Below are 19761 nucleotides of genomic sequence, written 5' to 3'. Positions count from 1 at the left end.
TGGGTTTGGGGGGGGGCTGGGGTTGCTCCTAATCCCTGCAGTGCTGTAGGAAGGTTTCAAAACAGATTTCATTTGAAAGACCTTTTCTCACGACTTTTTTCGCTCTAATATTTATGGGTTTGGAGGAGAGGAAGCAATTCCTAAACAAGCGAGCAGATGAAAGCGGATGAAAGGCGCTGCCATCGCAGCGAGCCCGGCGCATTGAGATGCGGGGATGTGCGCCAGGCCTGTGCCGCATCGCTCGGCATCGGCACCGGCACCGCTCGCCCACCCCGGCACGACCCGGACCCGCCACCACCGCCGAACAATGCGCAACCTTTAACCCTCGCGTTCCGACGGGTACAGGGGGAAAACATCCGCTCTGCGCAAACAATGACACCATTTATTAAGGCACTGGAGAGCAACAGGCTCTGAGCTGCAGAAAAATCAGGTCCCCTGAAACAGAGGCTGAAAAAAACCAACAGGATTTTTTCTTGCGAAGGAGCTAAAATTGGAAACTCATTGCCAGAAGCATTTGCTAGGTTGAAAACATCCAGTGAAAAATCTTTCCAGCTCTTCTCTCTGTACATATATATGTTTTGGTATCTTTCCCTTCACGATATATTTTGCAATATATTTTGTCTTAAAACGCAGATTGAAGTTTAAATTAAAGGCGGTGCTGGGGGAAACCGAGGATGTCCTGGGCAAAGCCTCATCTCTGGGGGTTCCAGCCCCACCGCTGGGAATGCCTGTTGGGTATTTTGCTACACACACTCCACGGCACGTACACAAACGCAGTTCTCAGCATCGCTGTTGCGGATGGATGAGCGTTTGTACATTTATCAGCTCAGCTGTGCCATCCAGCCCTAAACATGCCATTTCCCGTGCAGGTGCACCCAGTGGCACCCATCTTCTCTTTAGAGGAAAATGAAGCCCCAATAACAGCCCACCCCAAGCTCTCATTTGCCCCACTGAAATAATCTCAGCAAACACGGTTGTCAGTGCTGCTGTTGTCAGTGCTGCCGTCCCCAGCGCTGCTGCCAGGCCCCAGGGATGCTGAGAGAGGGAAACGCTCATCCCCAAACCCATCGCACGGATTATTTAGTAGAACAGCACAAACCACGACTGGGCTGCATCTGAAAACAACCATCTTGCAGGGCTCAGCTCCCACGCTTCGATATAGAAAGCACGGCGAAATATCCTACTTATTCTCCAATTTACATCGCTCTCAGTGAAATATTCTATTTACTCTCAAATTTACATCACTCTCCGATGGCAACTTCAGAAGAGCAAAACAGCAGCTCGCTCACTTACGCGGAGCAGCTTCATTCAGGCAGGCGGTGGGGTGCAGGCGGGGTGCAGGCAGGGTGCGGGCAGCAGGCAGGCAGCAGGCAAGGTGCAGGCAGGGTGCAGGCAGCAGGCAGGGTGCAGGCAGCAGCTGCCAAACCCTCCCTCGGCCGCCCCTTCGGGCCAGCGCATCCCCGGCGCTCCCCAGCATCACATGGCGGGCACAAAAGCCCCGTTTCTCCCCACCCCGGCTGCTCCCAACCCGCTGCCTGGGGACCTCCGGGTTAAAGCCGCGTCGGGGCTGCCCGCACCCCCCGACCCCCGGGGGCGGCGGCGGGGCGGGGGCGGCTGGGAGTGGGGGTGCAGCTGAGAGCGAGGGTGCAGCTGAGAACGGGGGGCCAGGCCGCGCTCCCCCCTTACCTGATAGGAGCAGTTTTCCTGGTGGACCATCTCCGTGCATCATCCGCCGCGCCGCCCCGCGGGGTCTCCGGCCCCGGCGGGGAAAGAGGAGGAGGAGGAGGACGGGAAGAAGGAGGAGGATGGGCAGGAGGAGCTGGGAGCCCGGCCAGCCGGTAAGATGGATGCTGCCGCGCTGCTCCTGCGCAGCGGCGGCCCCGGCGGAGCACGGAGGGGGGGAGCCCGGTCCCGCCCCCGCCGGCGGCTGCACAAAGAGCGGGGGGGCTCGGGCAAAAAAATATAAATGACCCCCCTGCAGACACTGCGCTACGGCTGGAAGTTCCACCCCCCGCCCGGCCCCGGGGCGATGCTGCAGCGGCAGCCGCAGTCCCGGCCCCCCCCGCCCGCCCCCGGCTGCGGCAGCGCCGGCTGCCCGACCGGGGCCGCTCGCAGCTGAACCGGATCCCGATGGATCGCGGCTCCCTGAGACACGGAGCCGCTCAATGGGAGCTGCACGATCCCTTCTCTTTGCCCTCTGCCGCAGAAATGTAACGCGATCTTTGCTGGAAAAGGCTCTGCCCCACATTTCCAGCTAATTATACCCGCACCCTGCAGCGGGGGTGAATGAATGTGGAGACTCTGCCACAGCACCTGCTTGGGCACCCCAACCAGAGATGTGACCTGGTTTTGTACACAGTACTTAAAAGGGGCCTGTAAGAAAGATGGGAACAGGCTTTTCAGCAGGGTCTGTTGAGATAGGTGATGGTTTTAAACTAAAGGAGGGGAGATTCAGACTGGACATAAGGAAGGAATTGTTGCCCCTGAGGGTGGTGAGAGCCTGGCCCAGGTTGGCCAGAGAGATGGTGGATGAACCATCCCTGGAGACATCCCAGGCCAGGCTGGACGGGGCTCTGAGCACCCTGAGCTGGTGAAGATGTCCCTGCTCATGGCACAAGGGGCACTGGGGGAGCTGGGAACATCCCTTTCAACCCCAACTATTCTGTTCTATGAAATGCCAGTCTGTGCCTGGATGGAGGCAACACCTGTGCTCACCCCAACACCCTCTCCCACCACAACAGGTCCTTCTCTAATCAAATTTATTCAAAGAAAAGGCCCGTGAAGCTCAAAGAAGCATCCAGCTTTGGCTCACAATTTCAAGAGCCCCCATTCTTCGCCTTCCTCGCTTAGTCAACAAGAGCTTTATTCTGCTCCCAGTCGCAGCCAGCTGTGGCCGCGCTCAGAAACGCACATGCCTCTGAAACCCAGAAGCACTTGCTCACAGGCCATCTCGGATTTGATTCCCCGCACCAGCTGTGCCTCTAGGAAAAAAGGCCATTGTAGGAGCATTGCTCCCCCAACTTTCCCAGCTTCTCACCCGCACAAACCAGCCGGAGCAGCCGTGGGCGGATGGAAAGTTCCTCATGTTCCTATGCAGCTGGGATGGAGAGAAACCCCCAGACCTGCCTCGGCTCCAACCCTCCTCCCCGACACCCTCTCCCCTACAGGAGTGGAGGTTTAAAAAGATCTAGGTATCATTCAAAAAACCATTCTTCACAAGTTTTTAAGAGAGGATGAAGTCGAGCCTGGTTTTTACTGGGTCTGCAGAGAATCCCATTCAGCCAGGCAGGTATTTCCAAACATCAAAATAAACCAAGACACTTTTCAACATCCTGCATAAATCTTGGCCTTGCTTCGGAGAAGTATCTGTGGCAAGCTGAAAGCAGCTCCGCGCATTACGTAACCTCTAATGCCATTTACTATGTGCATCGCAAGGAAAACCCCTGAATTTATCCCCCACTTTCCACGTGCGGGTCTATCTATAAATCTATAACGATGGTGACTCAGTCGCTCCGCACGCAGCAGATCCCCAATGGGGACTGCACCCAGGTCTGCTGCAGCAAGGGGTGAACCCCTCTTCATCTATTTAACACCCTATTCCTTTTGCAAAATGACCCAGGAGAGAGCTACATTGGGCTTAGTGTGTCACCTGCTGCAGAAAAGCCACCCATTTGCAGCAAAGCTCTTCCCTCCGGGGCTGGGAGCCCCACACGAGCCTGCAATGCAGCTGGGAAGGGCCTTCAACATCTGGGTTTGCTCCTCTGTTCTGTGTCCGTTCGCGATTCCCTGTTCAGAAATGAGGCAGGCAGGCAGGCAATAATTAAAGAGATGAGTGATTAAATGGAGTGAAAGGCTCCTGGCAGCCCTCCAGGTGGGTCAGTGGGAAAGGATGCTCCGGGATGGAGGCAGCGAACCAGCGCTGCCGCTCTTCACAAAGACACAACCAGGAAAAGCCCCAGGGACCCCCAACAGCCCCTCTCAGCTGGGGAGAGAAACCCAGGGGGGCACCTGCATTGCCTTCTGCCTTTTTTATTGAGGCACCTCCAACCCAGGGTATGTTACGCCACTTAGGAGATGATCTAGCCAAGTTTTCCTGAAGCTCTTCCCCAAAACCAGCTCCAAACAAAGAATGTATAAGTTCACAAAGCCCTGGAGAACATCTCCAGGGGGTCTGACACCAAGCTGGGGACAGCAGCACGAAACATTTCCCTTCTCAGCAGGTTTGGGGAGATGCTCTGGTCAATCCTGGCCGTGCTGGGTTAAGCTGGGCCACCAGGAACGGGCCAGGTCCAATGTCCTGGATGCTTGCAGGGCTACAGGGGGGAGGACACAAGAAATTCAACCCCATGCACAGATAGATGCAGCTTTACCAGACAGGCTCAAATTCTTGTAGTGAAACAACAGGATTTCGTTCATTATCCTTCTACACACACGCGTCCTGCTGTGCGCCTGGACCCCCCTGCAAGGACTCAGCCCTTCAGCCCAAAAACCATGTGAGGAGGGAAATAAAAGGGTCGGAGCAGCGTTTGTTCCTTCAACAAGGCAGGGGAGCGATGGGTTTCCTTAACTCCAAAAAAACCAATCAAAAAACCTAAACTAGAAACTTCTTCCTTCTAACAGTCATTCCTTGAGGGCCTTTATCAGGTTAAATTATTTTTCAGGTTGGCATTGGCCAACCCGTCTGGTTGATTAAAAAAAGCATATTAATTTAGACTAGCTTTTTCTCTTCAGATCTCAAAATAAATGTATAGCTGGGTCATATTGCAGGTAGAAATGAGGCAGGAGCTGATCCCCACCCCAGCAGGGGAGGTGCAGGGAGCCAGCCCGGGATGCTCCTGCTGACCCCGAGCCCAGCGAGCTTGCAGGGAACTGAGAATTATTTACAGCATGATGGGATTGCAGCTTTCTTTGCTGATGATTTACTAGCAGTGATGGATTTAGCCCCTCTTTAAGCCAAGCTAAAGCTTTTCCAGGGTTTAAATCTAGCAAGAAAAAGAAGAAAAAAGATTATTTTTTAATCAGTTAATACTAGACATCTGTTTGGAAAGGGGAGTATTTGGATCACCTACGTACATAATGCTTTAGACTATTACTTTTTTATTTAAGGAGGATGATGTTGAGGTGCTTCCCATCATTTTGGATGCATGACTGTTCTCTACAAGGGGATAAACCTCTGATTTAAGAATCCAAAGAGCACCCTTCCCTCCTCCAAGTCCCTTTTACTTCTACAGTGGTTTCTCGAGCCCTTTACAAGCAGCAGCTTTACAATTCCCCCTTAGCACTGGGTTACCAACCCATCCATTTTTAGGATTAAAAATCTGCATGCTGAAATGTTCAAATAAAACTCTTCTTGGTGCTCCGAGAAAACAAATGCAGGGAAAAATCCACTCTAGAGTGAATTTCTATTATGTGGTAACTCTTACATGATCGAGGAATTAAGCAGCACTAGGAAGGGTACTTGTTGCATCTTTATTTGGATGCAGAAGCGCACATCTTGCACTTTTAACAGCCTAATGCTCCATTTTTAGTGGTAAGCGACTCATCCAGAAATGTCAATTTTCTCTGCATCCCACAGCCGGCATCCTTGCCATTACACAATCAAACCACAATTCTCTCCTCCCTCAAAACACGGAACAGAAGGTTACAGCAATTTCACATTCTGATACCTCCGATGCACAGGATATCAAATGCCTTACAGGGAATCGGAGTGAAAAATTCAAGTCACTCGAGTATTGATAACTTTCTGGTGATATAAAAGCGACAAAACATACAGTAAACCAGACTTCTCCATGAAACCCATCTAGAAAGACCCACTGATAGAGCTGCACAGGCTTAATTTGTAATTGTTCCATTTATAAGCTGGATCACGCGTGCTTAATAGGGAATTTACAGGCGGTCTGATGATGAGCAGGTATGATAGCCCACCAGGTAATTACTGCTAATGAATGGAGGACGATTCCATCTACCAGCCCCTAATGAGCACGGGGAGATGGCAACGAAACAGCTACAGCTGCCTCCTCGCAGTTTTATTTATATTCTTATAAACTGTTCTTCGGGAACACAATATTCACGGTATGCAAAACGCTATGGAGAACATGAGCTTTTCAGCAGGACGAGGCAAATCTGGATGTTTTTGTATTAGCACCAATAAACTAAAACGTTACAATCCACCTGGCTCTGCAGCGCTATTTCTGTCCCATTTACAAGAGGATTTGTAGCAAATCCCATCAGCTACAAACAATTTCCAGGATTTTTGGCCTGTACAGCTGAAATACAGGGGGGGACCCACTGACAGCCGTCGCACCCCGAATTTGGCTCAAACCCTCATTTTCTGCTCTGAACAGCGCCAGGGTGAGGGGATGCTGGTACCCAGCAGCTCCCCAAAACATCCGAGATCTTACATGAAACGCGCAGCCACATAAATATTGATAGAGAATACCTCAAAGTCATTAAAGCTCTTTCTTCTGAGGTCCGAGTAACATCCTCATCCAACCTCTTTGATAACAGATTTGAGAGAAGTTTTTAATGGTGCTAATAACCCAGTTGTACATTTCAAACTCCCCTCACTGGGCAGCACTTTCCAACTCACTGTGTGCAGCTCCCATCCCTTTTCCCCCATTTATTTTGTTCATTTTTTCAAATATAGATTTGATTAATTCGTCTTTAGCGTGGTGCGCATCAAGAGTTTGCACCGACGCTCATCCCATAACGAAAATTAGGCGCCGAGTTATCAATTATGATTTAAGCCATTAGAAGCCAGAGGGCAATATGCCATGGATGGGGACGGGATTATTTGGCTATGGGTCGCCTCGAGCCCATCATCCCTTCCCATTGCCCTCGGGAGCTTATTTATGGGCTGGTTTTATATTGCAACTCATTTTAATTGCAAAACGGATGGGTAAAGCACAGAACAAGGACTTGCAAGCTGAAGGGGTAAATAAGCTCTACTCCAAACTCTCTCCAAAAGGAAAAGTTTCTCTTTCAAACAGTGCCAAATACCATAAAGATGAATACACTAAGACAAACAGGTAACAGCCGTGTCCTTTAAATTCTTCCACAATAAAAGCGTGAGTTTATGGAGACAAACCTCCCTCTGAGTCACAGCTGGGATAAAAATAGACAGAAAGGGATTTTCCCCCCAGCTCTGAAGTTTGGTGTCCAGAACTCCACAGCCTGGCAGAACTCCTCTCATTTTTGGGGGGGGGGGGTCTACTTACACTATGCTATACTATAGTATACTACTCTCCAAAAATCAATAGCCCTTCAGAGAGGTTCAACCTCCCGCATTGTTGAGATCGGGGTCTTTTGGAAGGATGCGATTACTGTGTGGGGAAAAACCCAGGTCCACGCGAGCAAAACCCGGCTCTCGCTTCAGGCTGGGCTTAGATTTTCAGTCTAAGAAGATGATTTTCTGAGTTTGACTCCCAACCTCGCTGTCACTTGAGAAAGCCTGTAGGTCGGAAAGCTGATAACACTTCACAGACACAGCACGGTTTGCAGGGGATATCGGTTACAAGCTCCAAAACCAAAATGACCAACGATAAGAAACCCCATTGCTGCCCTCCCCAGGAGACTGCCAAACTGGTACCGTGGAGTTTTACCCCTCGGTAGGGCCGGCACGGCGAGCACGAGGCTGGAAAAAGCTAAAAATAACAGGATAAGCAAGGGTGGATCCCAGCTGAGCCCTATTAGTCACGGAGCGAGGGAGCGCGCGGCTGCGGCTGGTGGCGGAGCAGCACCATATAAGAGCAAGAGAACGACTCTTGTCTCTTCAATCAGATTTTTCCCCCCTCTCCTGTTCTGCCTCAGGCTCTTTTCCTCCGAGCAGACTTGCTCTGGCAGCCTTCAGCTTCTCCTGATAATACACTGTATGGTTTTCTGCCAGTCTTTAAAGAGAATAAAGAATATGGGTGATTCATTTTAGGGTGTCTGCTGGAATTGGACCAATATTGACAGACAGACACCTGAGGGGTTTCTTATAGGGTTTGGTTTCTTTCACTTACACCATTTTTGTGTCAAAATGAAGCCTTTGAGTTGAGTGATGTTCGTGCCACTGATGGCAGAAGGGCCACCAGCCTCACTTCGCTTGTCTTCTCCCTGGGTGCTAATTGCAATTAAGAGCATCACTCTGGTTCTTCTACGCTCTACCCAGCACCAAAACAAGCAGGTCTGTGACATCCCCTTGCCAAGGGGACACAGGTGACACCAGCCGGTCCCTCAGCCCACAGTGGGTGCTGAGGGGACATCCCAGGGCCACCTCTACCCAAAGTCACACACGACTTGGCCACCAGGACACCCCAGCCCAGCAAAGCCACCGCCTACAGCTGCTTCGCAGCGCCTCGAATGTCAAAATCGCTGGGAACGCTCAAAAAACCCAGGGCTGCATTTGCACATAGTGGCTCCTTGTTCCCAGGGCCAAAACACAGAACATTCCCATTTGTTCTCACAATAGGGGCTGTTTTCTGAGCATCGTGGTCACCCCAAATAGCACTCAGGTCTCCGAGCCCGTTTACCAGCACACGCAACACGTTCCGATGCTGTGCGCTATTCCAGTGTAATTTCCACGTCTAAATGGAATAATGATAATTAAGCAGCGGAATGAGGTTTTAGTACCTCAACACTCATGAAGACAAACGAGAAGTCAAATATGACGAAGAAAAGAGAGCAGCGCCGCAAATAAAACCTCTGCCTTGGCCCCATTGCAGCTGGCCAGGGGAATCGGACTCACCCATCCCGTGCCCTACCACAGCCTCTGCATTTCATGGTATATCGGACATATGCGGTCAATGTCAGAGACTTTAAATCCACCATCGCACCCCTGCGTGGCTGGGGGGGCTGAGGTGGCTCTAGGAATAAGCCCAACCTTTTGCAAACAAGCCCGGGGATGTTTTTGCAAAGCTTCGGGAACTCCCCAGCAATCAGGTATTGGCACAACCCCTTGATATGCCATTAAGCAGAAGCTGTTTCTGGGCCTCAGACTCCCTCTACAGAGAAATTATGGTTTATATTTTTGGATTTTACCGAACTATCAGTGCGAAAGAAACTGGGGGAAATAAAGAAAAACAAATACAGAAAGAAAATACCCAGAGAAGGTTTTTGCTTTGTGCTGCACAGCTTCTCCCTCCACCACCTCCGCTGGGAGCCCAGAGCAGAAGGGTAATAAAGAGCATTTTAACATGAAATAAACCATGAAAAGGAACCCTGGTTTGTAAAGGGGGGAATCACACCTTGAGCAGCACCTCCATGCCAAAGAGCATCTCTGCAGAGCGCAACCCGCACAGCCTCCCGTGTCCCTCACCTCCTCCTCTCCATCAGCGCTTCGTTAAGTGCATGTAAAACATCTTTTGGCCCAAAGAGCGACTGCTCAAGGTCAGAGGAGGCCGCCTGGTCTGTGGTCGGCTGCTCCACACAAGTTGCCTTTGGGTCGCCGTTTGCTCAGATCCACCGATGCACAAAGCAAAGCTCTTCATAATAAATGCAATTATTGGGCATTTTGTTTGGCCGCGTTTCTGCACATCACACACGCACAGCCGCAGCATGTCCAAGGCACCGGGATATTTCTGGTGGCCCTCACTGGGGACAGTTTATTTTACCAGAAGCTGTTACTTCACCACAAATGTGCTATGTTACATATCGAGTAGTTTCCCTCCAAATACATGACTTTAACAAGCAAAAAAACCCTTTCAGAAAGCTACGGTTACTACATCAAGCAAGCTGGGTCTGTCTCTGGGATGAAACACTGTCCCTTGGGGACAGGATCCTGCAATCACAGCAGGAACATCTGCAGGGTCAGGTCCAGACATCAAACCACTCCTGTCTTGATTCCAGTTTTGTTCGGTCCGGTGCAAAATACAGAAATAAGAGTAATTAACAGGCACACCTTAAGCAGCGGGTTATATTCTACACACAACACTGGTGGCAAACTCCAGCCTTGTCAGCGTGTGGCTTCCTAAAAGCTCAACTGGGATGGGGAACGGCAAGGAAAATATATATGTTAATATGTATGTATATATTAAATAGAGCAACATGGCCTATAGGGACAATCAGTACTATCTGCAAAACATGGGAAACCTTCATCCACATGTCTTATGTACAGCCTGGCCTGGGATTTCTAAGGAAACAGGTATTGCTCATCCAGCCTTTGTGCAGGGAAGAGTACGGGATCAGCTCCTGAGCAACCTTTTTTGTGCAATTTCAATATTATTAAGGCACGGAAAAATTAACCACTTGGCTCATTTGAGGATGTATTTTTAAAGCCTTGCACAAGCAGGGGGGATGAGGCTGTAGAGAACTCTGCTTTGCAGCCCATGCCCTGATGTTCACCTGCTTTGCCCTTCCCAACCGCACATGACTGCAAAGGGGCCTGGATGTATTATTTTCAAGGCTCTGGGATGTTTCCCGCTGCTCCCAGCTCAGCTACAGAAGGAACAAGCTGGGAGTCTCCTCCTAAGAAACAGCCTTTTCCATCGTCACAACACACAGCGACACGTTGGCTTTATGGTTTTCAACCTGAGAAATAACAGATGAGAAAGCAGAAGAAAGAAAAGGCCAGCTAGATTGTGCCGGGATATATGCTAAGCTGTTGGATATTATGTATTAATGCATATGCACAGCATAGAGAATTCAGTAAGGAAAAATGATTCACAGACTATTTTTTTTTTAAATAGTAAGAACAGTTCATTATTAAACTCCTATCAAGCAAAGGAGACAGAGAAGAGGGTGACCACACGACTCAGGTACAGGATTCTGCTATTTCCCCAAGTCCCTCTTTAATAAATTCAATATGGGAATTACATTAAATAAAAAGTTTAGATTACATTTTTAATAACTCACTAAAAGCATTTCCATTCTCTACGGACCGTACATACCAGCAGCTTTTGTATGCATAAAGAATTAAGCACTTTAATATAGTTCTCCTCTTTTTTTTAGCGTTGCCATCTAAGAGACAATTAAATCTCTGCCCGGCACTTCCCTTTCCTCCCCAGCCCCTCCGAATTGCAGCTATTTCCTCCAGCCTAGCTGAACGCTCGGGTTTCATTTTAACAAAGCGCGGGCGAGCTGAAATAAATGGCCTTAGCGCAATGTTCTCATTTAAAGGAGATCTATAGATCACCGGGCAGCAAACCCAGACTGGCGACATAAATAAGATCCACCACTTCTGTGACGCAAATGACTCCATTGGCGCGACAGGGAAAGACAAAGGGCCCCAAAATGATACAAGTACTTGAAAAAGCTGGAAACCCTTGAAGAGAAGAGCGATTATGTAGCACCTCACGTCTGAGGCAACAACTGCGGATAATTGCAAGAGGGAAACTCGTTCTCCACCGAATCCATCAGTGCTTTGCTCACAGAAGCAGGACTGATTTTGGATCCAGGTTGGAAGAAGTGGTTTTGAATCTTTTTAGTTATAGCTAAGGAAGATTCTCATGCAAAAGCAGAATTATTTGAAGGTTTAACAGCCAAGAAAGAGCAAAGCTCGCTGCTGGAGGAGCCCTCAGCCTGCGATGCTGGGCTGGGGATGCCTCTCTGGGCACAGGAATTCATGGTCCAAGGTGAGCAGCCTTGGAAAGCACTGAACTAATCAAATGATGGCATTAAACAGCTACTTGTTTCAGAAAATAAATACCTATACTGAGCCACCGGGACACCCTCACAACAGGCTTTCCCCTCAAAAAGCATCACAAAAGTCCATTTTTCCCACCCAATACAAAGCGGTGCTCCCTGTAAACCTCCTTGAGGCTGCCCCACTGCATCCTGGCCATGCATAAGTGCAGTTATTTACATAGCGAAGTGTATAAGCTTTGTTAAAACAGTTACCAAACAGCAGACGTGAGAAAGGAAATGTTGCATTTCAGTAGGGGAAGTCGTAGGGTGTCCAAACACAAACTGATTTGGAGTTCAGAAAGTTTATCTTACCTTCTCAAAGGAGGTTTGGCCAAAATATTGGTAAATGGCTTATTTCACATAGAAACGTTTGCAAACGAGATCACAGGGAAGCTCACCTGGGCTTTCTATTTATCCTTTGGTTTTTTTAAGATAGAAAAGTAACTCTCAAGCATCCCTTGCAAACCCGCTCTAGGGGTTTCGCGTGTTTGTGCGCAAATCCTGAGCTCCGGTGCATACAAAGCAGGGAGCATTTCTGCTCTGGAACAACTCATTTAAAAGCTACATGAACATCAAGGAGTTATTTACGGGACACCAGTACAGCCCAGAAAATCCCTCTCTAGATGCCGTTTACAATATGTCAGGAGCATCACTTGGCTCGGATGCTCCAAGTTCACCTCTGCGGGAGATGGGGACCCAGCTTTACCCCACCGACCTGAATTGTACTGACTTTTTGCTGTCAGGAGTAGGAGAAACGATGCCCAGAATGCAGCCAGAACCCAGTTCTCTCTTTTCAGTTTCTACAGAAACTTTACAAAAATAACCGAGTATTGCACTTGATGTTCCAACCAGCAGCTGGTTAAACGCAAAACCACCTTAAATGCAGGCGGAGAGAAATAAGGAAATAAACCATGACAACTCTTGCTCTTCGTATCACTGCTGCACCATTTCTGCTGTTAATACAATCACACATAGTAAGGTTTTGGGGGTAATTGGAGGATTATTTAAAATACTTCTCCCTGACAGCCCCAGGACCACCTGCCTGCCCGTTGGGACGGGGGGGTTGCTCCAAGCTCAGCAAACCCCCCGCTTGCCATTCCAGCTCCTCCGGCAATCTCTGCCTGGTTAGACTTCAACCCTATCACTTTCTGCTCGCTACATTGATTTTATTACCTTTCCTAAGCGCGTGCGAGAGTTTGAGGGCCTGGCGAGTTTAATCCTTGCTCCTGAAAGGCTTTGTCAGCAGCAGCTCTGGCGGTCGCCACCGGGATGGAGCTTTTGGGTTTTCCTCGGTACATCTGCCATGTGGTTTGAGTTGCAGCGTCTCTCCGTGTGTTTTTTAAACCCCCTCTGCCTGTAATTCCTCTGCATGCAGCATTATTTTCCATAGCACCACGTGTTACAGACACCCCAGACTAATCCAGTGCCAGCAACCGCTGTCCTTCAGTAGGAAAAATAACAGGTTTTACCCAGCACAGGCCAATTCTGAGAATTATAAACCCGCTACCTTGCGTTTATCACACCCAATATGCAAGAAACAGATGCACAAGTACACCATTATTATCCTGTCAAACAAGCATTCCTGCTGCCCGCTGCAATTTCAACCTGAGACAGTCACTTATGTCTAAGTGGAATTTGAAATGATTAGCGAAGGCACAGCAGGAGGGGGGTACACGACTCCAAACTGCACAATCCCTTAGTTTTAAGATTATGCCAACGAAATTATGTTCTGAGACAATAAAGATCCTGGCTTGCGTAAAGGCTCATGTCTCTCTTTGGAAATCCTTAGCATTTGCTACTTAACTACACCCAAGAGCAAAAATACTCCTTTAAAATAAACTCATTGGCCTTGTATAGCCAACAAGTACATTAAGGGGGGATTTAGTGTTGCCTGCAACACAATTAGCATTAGAACAACCCGACTTCCTTGGCTGGTTCTAACAATTTCCACATCCCATGCGAACCACAGACTTACCAGTCGGCTGGGAAGCACTGCCAGCTCAATGGGGTCCATCACCCACAGGAATTCACATGGTAGGAACACACGGAGAATTGTTTATCATAAAAAGAACCCGTACGCTGTCACCCTGTGTATTTAGCACTTTCTTTAATGAAAGGCTTTGCAGCAGCAACAGAGATCAAGTTTTTGCTCACGATTATTAATCGCGGACATTTTGCTCGGCCCAGTTTCAGGAGCAGCAAATATACATCTTCCCAATGTATGTAATTACTGACGCTCTTCAAGCAACGAGCACTTTAGAGCACCTAGAGATGTTTTCTTAGCTTAATGACATCACGCACTTTGGCAGGATCATTAATATCTTGCCAGCCTCATCTAACCTTTGAGCTGGGTGGAAAGCGGCCAAAGTACAGGGCTGCTTGCATTTCCCCGCGGCAGAACATGCAACGACGCATCGCCCGCTGTGATGGAATCACAGCATCATTTTGCTTGAAAAAGACCCTCTAGATCATTGAGTCCAAGCACTAACCCAGCCCTGGCACTGCTCCATGTCCCTGAGAGGCTCATCTCCACGTTTTGAACACCTCCTGGGATGGTGACACAACCTGTAGATCCCACAACCAGAGAAGCTGTGGGGACACCAGCACAAAGCAAACACAAACCCATTGTTTGATGGAAATTACAGTGTTTTCCACTGTTAAAAGGTTTGGTTTTCATGTCATTTGAGCCCCAAAGCAAACGAACTGCCCCAAAGAACCTCTCTCAACACGACTTTGACTTTCTTCAGTTGCCTAATGAGGAGTTAAATGATCCAATTGAGTGGGTAAAAGAGCCATCAGGTGGAGAGAGGTGATCATGCTGGGACTTTATGCTGTAGGAATGACAGAAATGCAATTTCCTGCAAGCCAGGAGTTTGATTTTGGAAATTATTGTGTCAGAAGTTAATGCACCGACAGTCCTTGTCTGGGGAAAATTGCTTTCAGGCATTAAACCCCTGGCTGCTATTTCCCACTCGCAACACTCGCAGCCAACATTGAACATCACCTAGGGATGAAGAACCTCGCACTTTCATCCCATGCTGTAATATACACTTCAAATTCGTCTCAAATTTTCAGCAGCCATGAGAGAAGACACCAATAAAGCCCCAAGCAGAAGAAACAGATCTTTATTTGGTCCGTGCTAACTTCCACCCTACTGACTTTTGGCATCTCCTGCTAGCCCTTAAAGGCTTTCACAGAGACTTCCAACCTGTATTGCCAAAGATACCACGTAATGGGCATCTGTCTGTCTCAGCAGTGTGTGTAGGAACATTTTTAGTGATGAAAAGGGAAAATACACACAGGAGCCTTTTGCAGAAGTACTGGAGGCCGCAGGGATGAGCTTTTATCACCACTGCCTGCAATAAACCCGCTTTTGGACAGCAAAATTCATCCAGCAGTGCCATCCATCCACAGACCGTCACAAGCACCCAAGTCTCGTTACAGGGGTAAGTCGTCTGGCTGAGCCATTTCCTCTCCTGCAAGTGTTTTTTTAATTGACTACGGAATTCGCAGATATTCTTTTCAGCAAACACATCCTATTGATTGTAATTACCATCCTTGGAGATGCAATGGAAAGAATATTAAAACCATTAGCGCTGATTTGGATTTTATTAGAGCCATTAACGAAACGGCAAGCGGAGCGCCGCTGCTTCCCGAGCACCTCGACAGCTCCTAAGCGCCATAAATCATCTCATGGCACATTTGTTACCGCCTCGGATACAGCCAGGAGTTGAGCAAAGGGAAGAAAACGGGGTGGCGGGTTTCCTGCAGCTGGGTGATGAGATTGGTCCGAGCAGCTTTTTGATGAGCCTTCTGAGCACTGACTACCATCAGAAAAGATGTCATCTCTTCTCTTCGGTGGATGTCCAGCAGGCTCGAGAGCTGTCTAACACAATCCTTTGGGTTTGCATGTGTCAGAGAGAGCTTGCAGACAGGTAGAGCTGCCCCAAAAGACAGAAACCCCTGGGAATGCAGAACGTGCTGATACCCACACAGTGCGAGCACCCACCTGGCTCAAAGGCAAGGAACATTCAGCCCATTGCAGCGCCTGAAATCAGTGATTCCAAGTATGTTTTTTAAGTGTCTCAGTCCCATCTCTCAGCAGATTCGGTCACAGCGTGAGGCTCCATAGAATGACACAGCAGCTGGGTGAAGTTCAAGGGAGCAGGAACATCATGGAGCAAGTTCAGGCCCCGTGTCACAACTAAACCGCAGCTCCAGAAATGGCCACAGAATCATTTTGGTTGGAAGAGACCCTTAAGATCATTGAGCCCAACCATAAACTCTAGCACTAAATTGTGTCTCTAAGAACCTCATTTCATCCTTGCTTCTGGGGAAGGAAGGAAGGAAATATCCTCCATTGCTAGACATCATGTCCCCATGGGTACCTGGCCCGTGTGAACCTTGCCAGAGCCACCAGACCGATGTGGCGCTGGGGACGTGGGTGGCTTTACAGCAAGCCCACATCTTGAGAACAACATGCCCTTGGACACAACATGGCCAGGACGGACAGACCCACAGCCTGGCATCATCCAACCAGGCTGCTCCCGCCTCACCAGCATCATTTAACAGGGCTGCCGAAGCCCAGCAGAAGTCACCAGCCTCCTCCTGAACGCCCCTGGTAGGAGCTTCTCAGCCACCATCCCCTGTTTGTGACCTGAGGAACCAGCCTTGGTCCTCACAGCTTCTTCGTGTTGTGTAATTGCACCTGGGAGCTCAACAACAGCCATTCCCACATCATTAATATCCACTTTCTCCAACCTTCCCAGACTTGGAGCAGATCTCTGCACGTACAGATGTGACTGAAGGTCCCTCTTCAGCTGAAACGTTTTATTTAGGCCAGCTGCAGCCCTCCCGACCCCTCCTTGCATTTCCTTGCCTAGAAAAACCTCCTAAAACCTAAAGCTGAGGCCAGATGGAGCCTTGATGGGACATTCCTGCCTCCTCCTGAAGCATGAAAAAAATCAAGTAAATATAGGTACCGAGAGCAGAAAAAATTCCCTATTCCTGTAACTTCACAGGAGTTGCTCAGGATTTTTTTATGTTCCATAAAAGAACGTCTACGCTGGATTCCTATTAACACAAACCAGCCCAATAAACACCTCCACCCAAAGCAACATTTTCCACTTCCGCAGCACATCCCCGGTGACAAGATCACTTCAGATTACACTAGCCAAGGCCTGTAATACCGAAATTGCCCTTTTTCTAATATAGCCTGCTAGAAGTTGGAGCAAGCTAGTCCATCTTCTCTGGAGTTGCCTCCTGGCTGGTTCCACTACATGATTTTCATGTTTACAAACAGCTGGGCTTCCAGCAGGGCAAGGCAAGGTTTCATTATAAATAGCAAGATACTGAACCGCAGGAAAATGTCAGAGGCTGGAAAAAAAAGAAATAAAATAAAATAAAAAGAGACATTTCCTCTTCAATCTGGTTTTAGTTGGCCCTGAAGGTACAAGTCCCTGTAGCTCGTGGGTGATACAGACACAGCCCAAATCGTGCGGGAGGGGACAGCGGTGCCAGGGGGGACATCGCACATGAAATGCTGGGTCTGGAATTCCTCCTCTTGTGTGCCAGGAGGATGGGAATCCCAGCCTTGCAGGAGCGAAGATAAAGCTGGGAAAGCAAATTGAAAGCCGCCTTGTTCCGGTGCCTCCAGGACCACCAGCTGGGTGAAGGGTTGAGGAAAGTCTCTCCAGGGCCGCATACAAGATAAAACTCATCTCTGGAAATCTCCAGTTGCTTGTGAGAGGAGTGGCAGCTCAGCCCTCCCCGTGGGAGATGCTCTCACGGCGCTGGGCTCCTCGCTGCCCAGACCTGGGTGTCTGTGGTGGTTCCGAGCGGCTCCACGTGCTGGTGAGGAGCGCTCGGGCTGCACGACACAACCCGCAAACCCCGACTCTGCGCAGGACAAGTCGGGACGTGAGGCAGACGTGAGTGACAATAGCAGGAGGGAGGAGGAAAATCCACATGGAGGTGAACAGGCAAAATTCCTTCTGTGACACCTCACCTGGTTAAGCACATACCCGGAGGCGAAGACTTTCCAGCACTGCAGATGCTGCCAGCAGCTCGGGGTGGAAGGAGTTTATCAGATAGTGCTGAAGAAATAAGCTCCCAAAGCACAAAATGAGCTGCCTTTTTCTGTTTTTAAAGCCAGGTTTCTGTACAAATGACTGTAATTAAGGATGTTACCTGTCAGTTCCTCAGGGCACTGAGGCCACGATGTTCAGGCTTTGGAAAAAATTGTCCTGCGTGGCAGCTGTCCCGCTCCTCATCACATTTATCACATCCAGCACCCACCCAGGTTTCTCACCGATTAGTTGAAATTCAAGGATGTAGGGGGAAATCCCCACCTCCCTGAGCCAGATGACTTCACAGGAAGTAAGGGGATGGGATGCCTCATCAGAAAGAAATCACAAAAAAGATGAAGTGCGCCAGCAGCGAGGCTGTAGGGCGTGGGTGGTGAGGCACACATTTCTCATCACGTGTGTCATCGCATCCAAGGGCTCCTGCAGCGGTTTCAGGAGATTTTTGTAGATTCCTTGCAATTCATACATTATGGAAGAGCCTCCACCAGCGTCGTGCCACAGGCACGTGTGCAGCGCTTGTTCATGTAACCGTCGCTGCGGTTTGCAGCTCAGAAGTTACACACAATTTCTAAAACACGCTGTAGATAACATGAGCACTTAACAATTTACAGGTTTTTCTGTAAAAACGCGTCTGGGGGTTTCATCTCTGCTGACACCGGGTTCTCATCATCCCTTACACAAGGAGAACATCCACCAGCAGCCTGCCCCCAGCCAGCAGAAAGGCTGCTCTTCCTCAGCCTCTCCAAAGGAAAACCACCTCTGAGGACGGCCCAGGGCTGGCGGAGCCACCTCGCTCCCCAGCACAGCAACCAGCGGAGCAACCACCTCCCGAAGATGCTCCGGGAAAGTTCCCTCCTCCGGTGTCCCGCTTCCCCGGAGCCATCGGGCTGGGAGGCACCCACCTTCCCCGAACCGCGACCCCACACCGCCCCAGCGCCACCGGCCGAGAACATCCCCCCGCGGAGCCCCCGCACGGAGTCATCGCCCCGGGGCGAACCGCGCCCGCCGCCCGCTCCTCCCGTTCCGACTCACCGAGGCGGGGTTCGCCCGCTGGCCCCGCTCCTGCTCCCGGCACTGCAGCCCGGCCAGGTGCCTCTCCAGGGCCGCCCAGTCCATGGCCGGCGGCTGCGGTTCTCGCGGGGGCTGCGCCGCTCCGCTCCGCCGCGCCCGCCGCCCGCCCGGTCCCGCCGCCCCGCCGCGCCGCCGTTCCTGCGGGGGCAGCGGCGGGGGCCGCTGGTGCTGGTGCGGCCGCGGGCGGGCGACGGCGGGGCGGCGGGGAGCGGCGGCGGCGGGGGAGCCGCTCCGGCTGGCATCGGGGCAGCGCGGGGGCTCCTGGCGAGCCGGCGGGGAGGGCAGGTAGCCCCCGTCCTCCTCCTCCTCCTCCGAGTCCTCCAGCGCCGCCAGGTCCAGGCTGCTGGGGGACGGCGAGGACTTGCCCTCCGAGCACGGCGTGGCTTTGCTGGAGTTGGACTCCGAGCTGGAGCGGCTGCTGCCGGCGTCGCTCCCTAAATCCATCCCATCCTCCCGGGAGTCCTGCCGGAGAGAAGCGAGAAGGCGCCGTGTCAGAAAAAACACCGGGACCGGCCCTGCCCGCCGGGCACGGGAACCGCCGGCCCGGGGCCGCCCCCCCGCGCACCGGAGCCGGCGCTGCCGCCGCGGGGCGGCCCCGGGCGGGCGGGAGGCGGTGGCGGCGGCCTCGGGGCGGAGCGGGGCGGGGCGGGGGCGGCGCTCCCCGGGGCGGGCCGGGCCGGGGGAACCGCCGCGGTGGCGCCCGGCGCATCCCGGCACCTCCGGCACCTCCGGTCGCGGTGCCCCGGGCAAGGCCGGGCCTGCGGGAAACGCTGTTTTGCCGTAGAAACACAGTTCTTAGGGGGGGAAAAATCCTTTTGGGAAGGGAGTGGCACACGACGCCAGCGCTTTTGCATCAGGCTTAGGATGCCCGGGTTTGCGAGGTGGCTTCGTTGTTAATTACAAAGCAAGTGGCATCCTCCAACATGCACCCCAAGGGACATGGGCTCCTGCTACAAATCACTGCTCTGACACTCTCAATTTATTTCCTTTTTTTTTTGGT

General features: G+C 50.8%; 1 protein-coding gene across 3 annotated transcripts in view; it reads right to left on the bottom strand.

Moving 5' to 3' along the window:
* Nucleotides 1-19205, bottom strand: part of SCHIP1 (schwannomin interacting protein 1) — a gene marked incomplete at both ends in the record, with an annotated part of 33975 nt that extends 14770 nt beyond the window's left edge. The window contains one exon of one of the 3 annotated variants that reach the window (XM_080349545.1): nt 18723-19205. In XM_080349545.1, the coding sequence (XP_080205671.1) occupies nt 18723-19205 (483 nt within the window). Of the gene's footprint in view, nt 1-1686; nt 1717-18722 lie in introns of those variants that run through there. The other 2 variants (XM_080349546.1, XM_080349547.1) reach the window with 2 other exon arrangements.
* Nucleotides 19206-19761: the final 556 nt, after the last annotated feature.

The sequence above is a fragment of the Nesoenas mayeri genome, assembly GCF_963082525.1.
Source record: "Nesoenas mayeri genome assembly, chromosome: 9".
NCBI classification, from domain to species: domain Eukaryota; kingdom Metazoa; phylum Chordata; class Aves; order Columbiformes; family Columbidae; genus Nesoenas; species Nesoenas mayeri.
The sequence above is the reverse complement of the archived record's forward strand: the minus strand, read 5'-3'. Positions and strand labels throughout refer to the sequence as shown.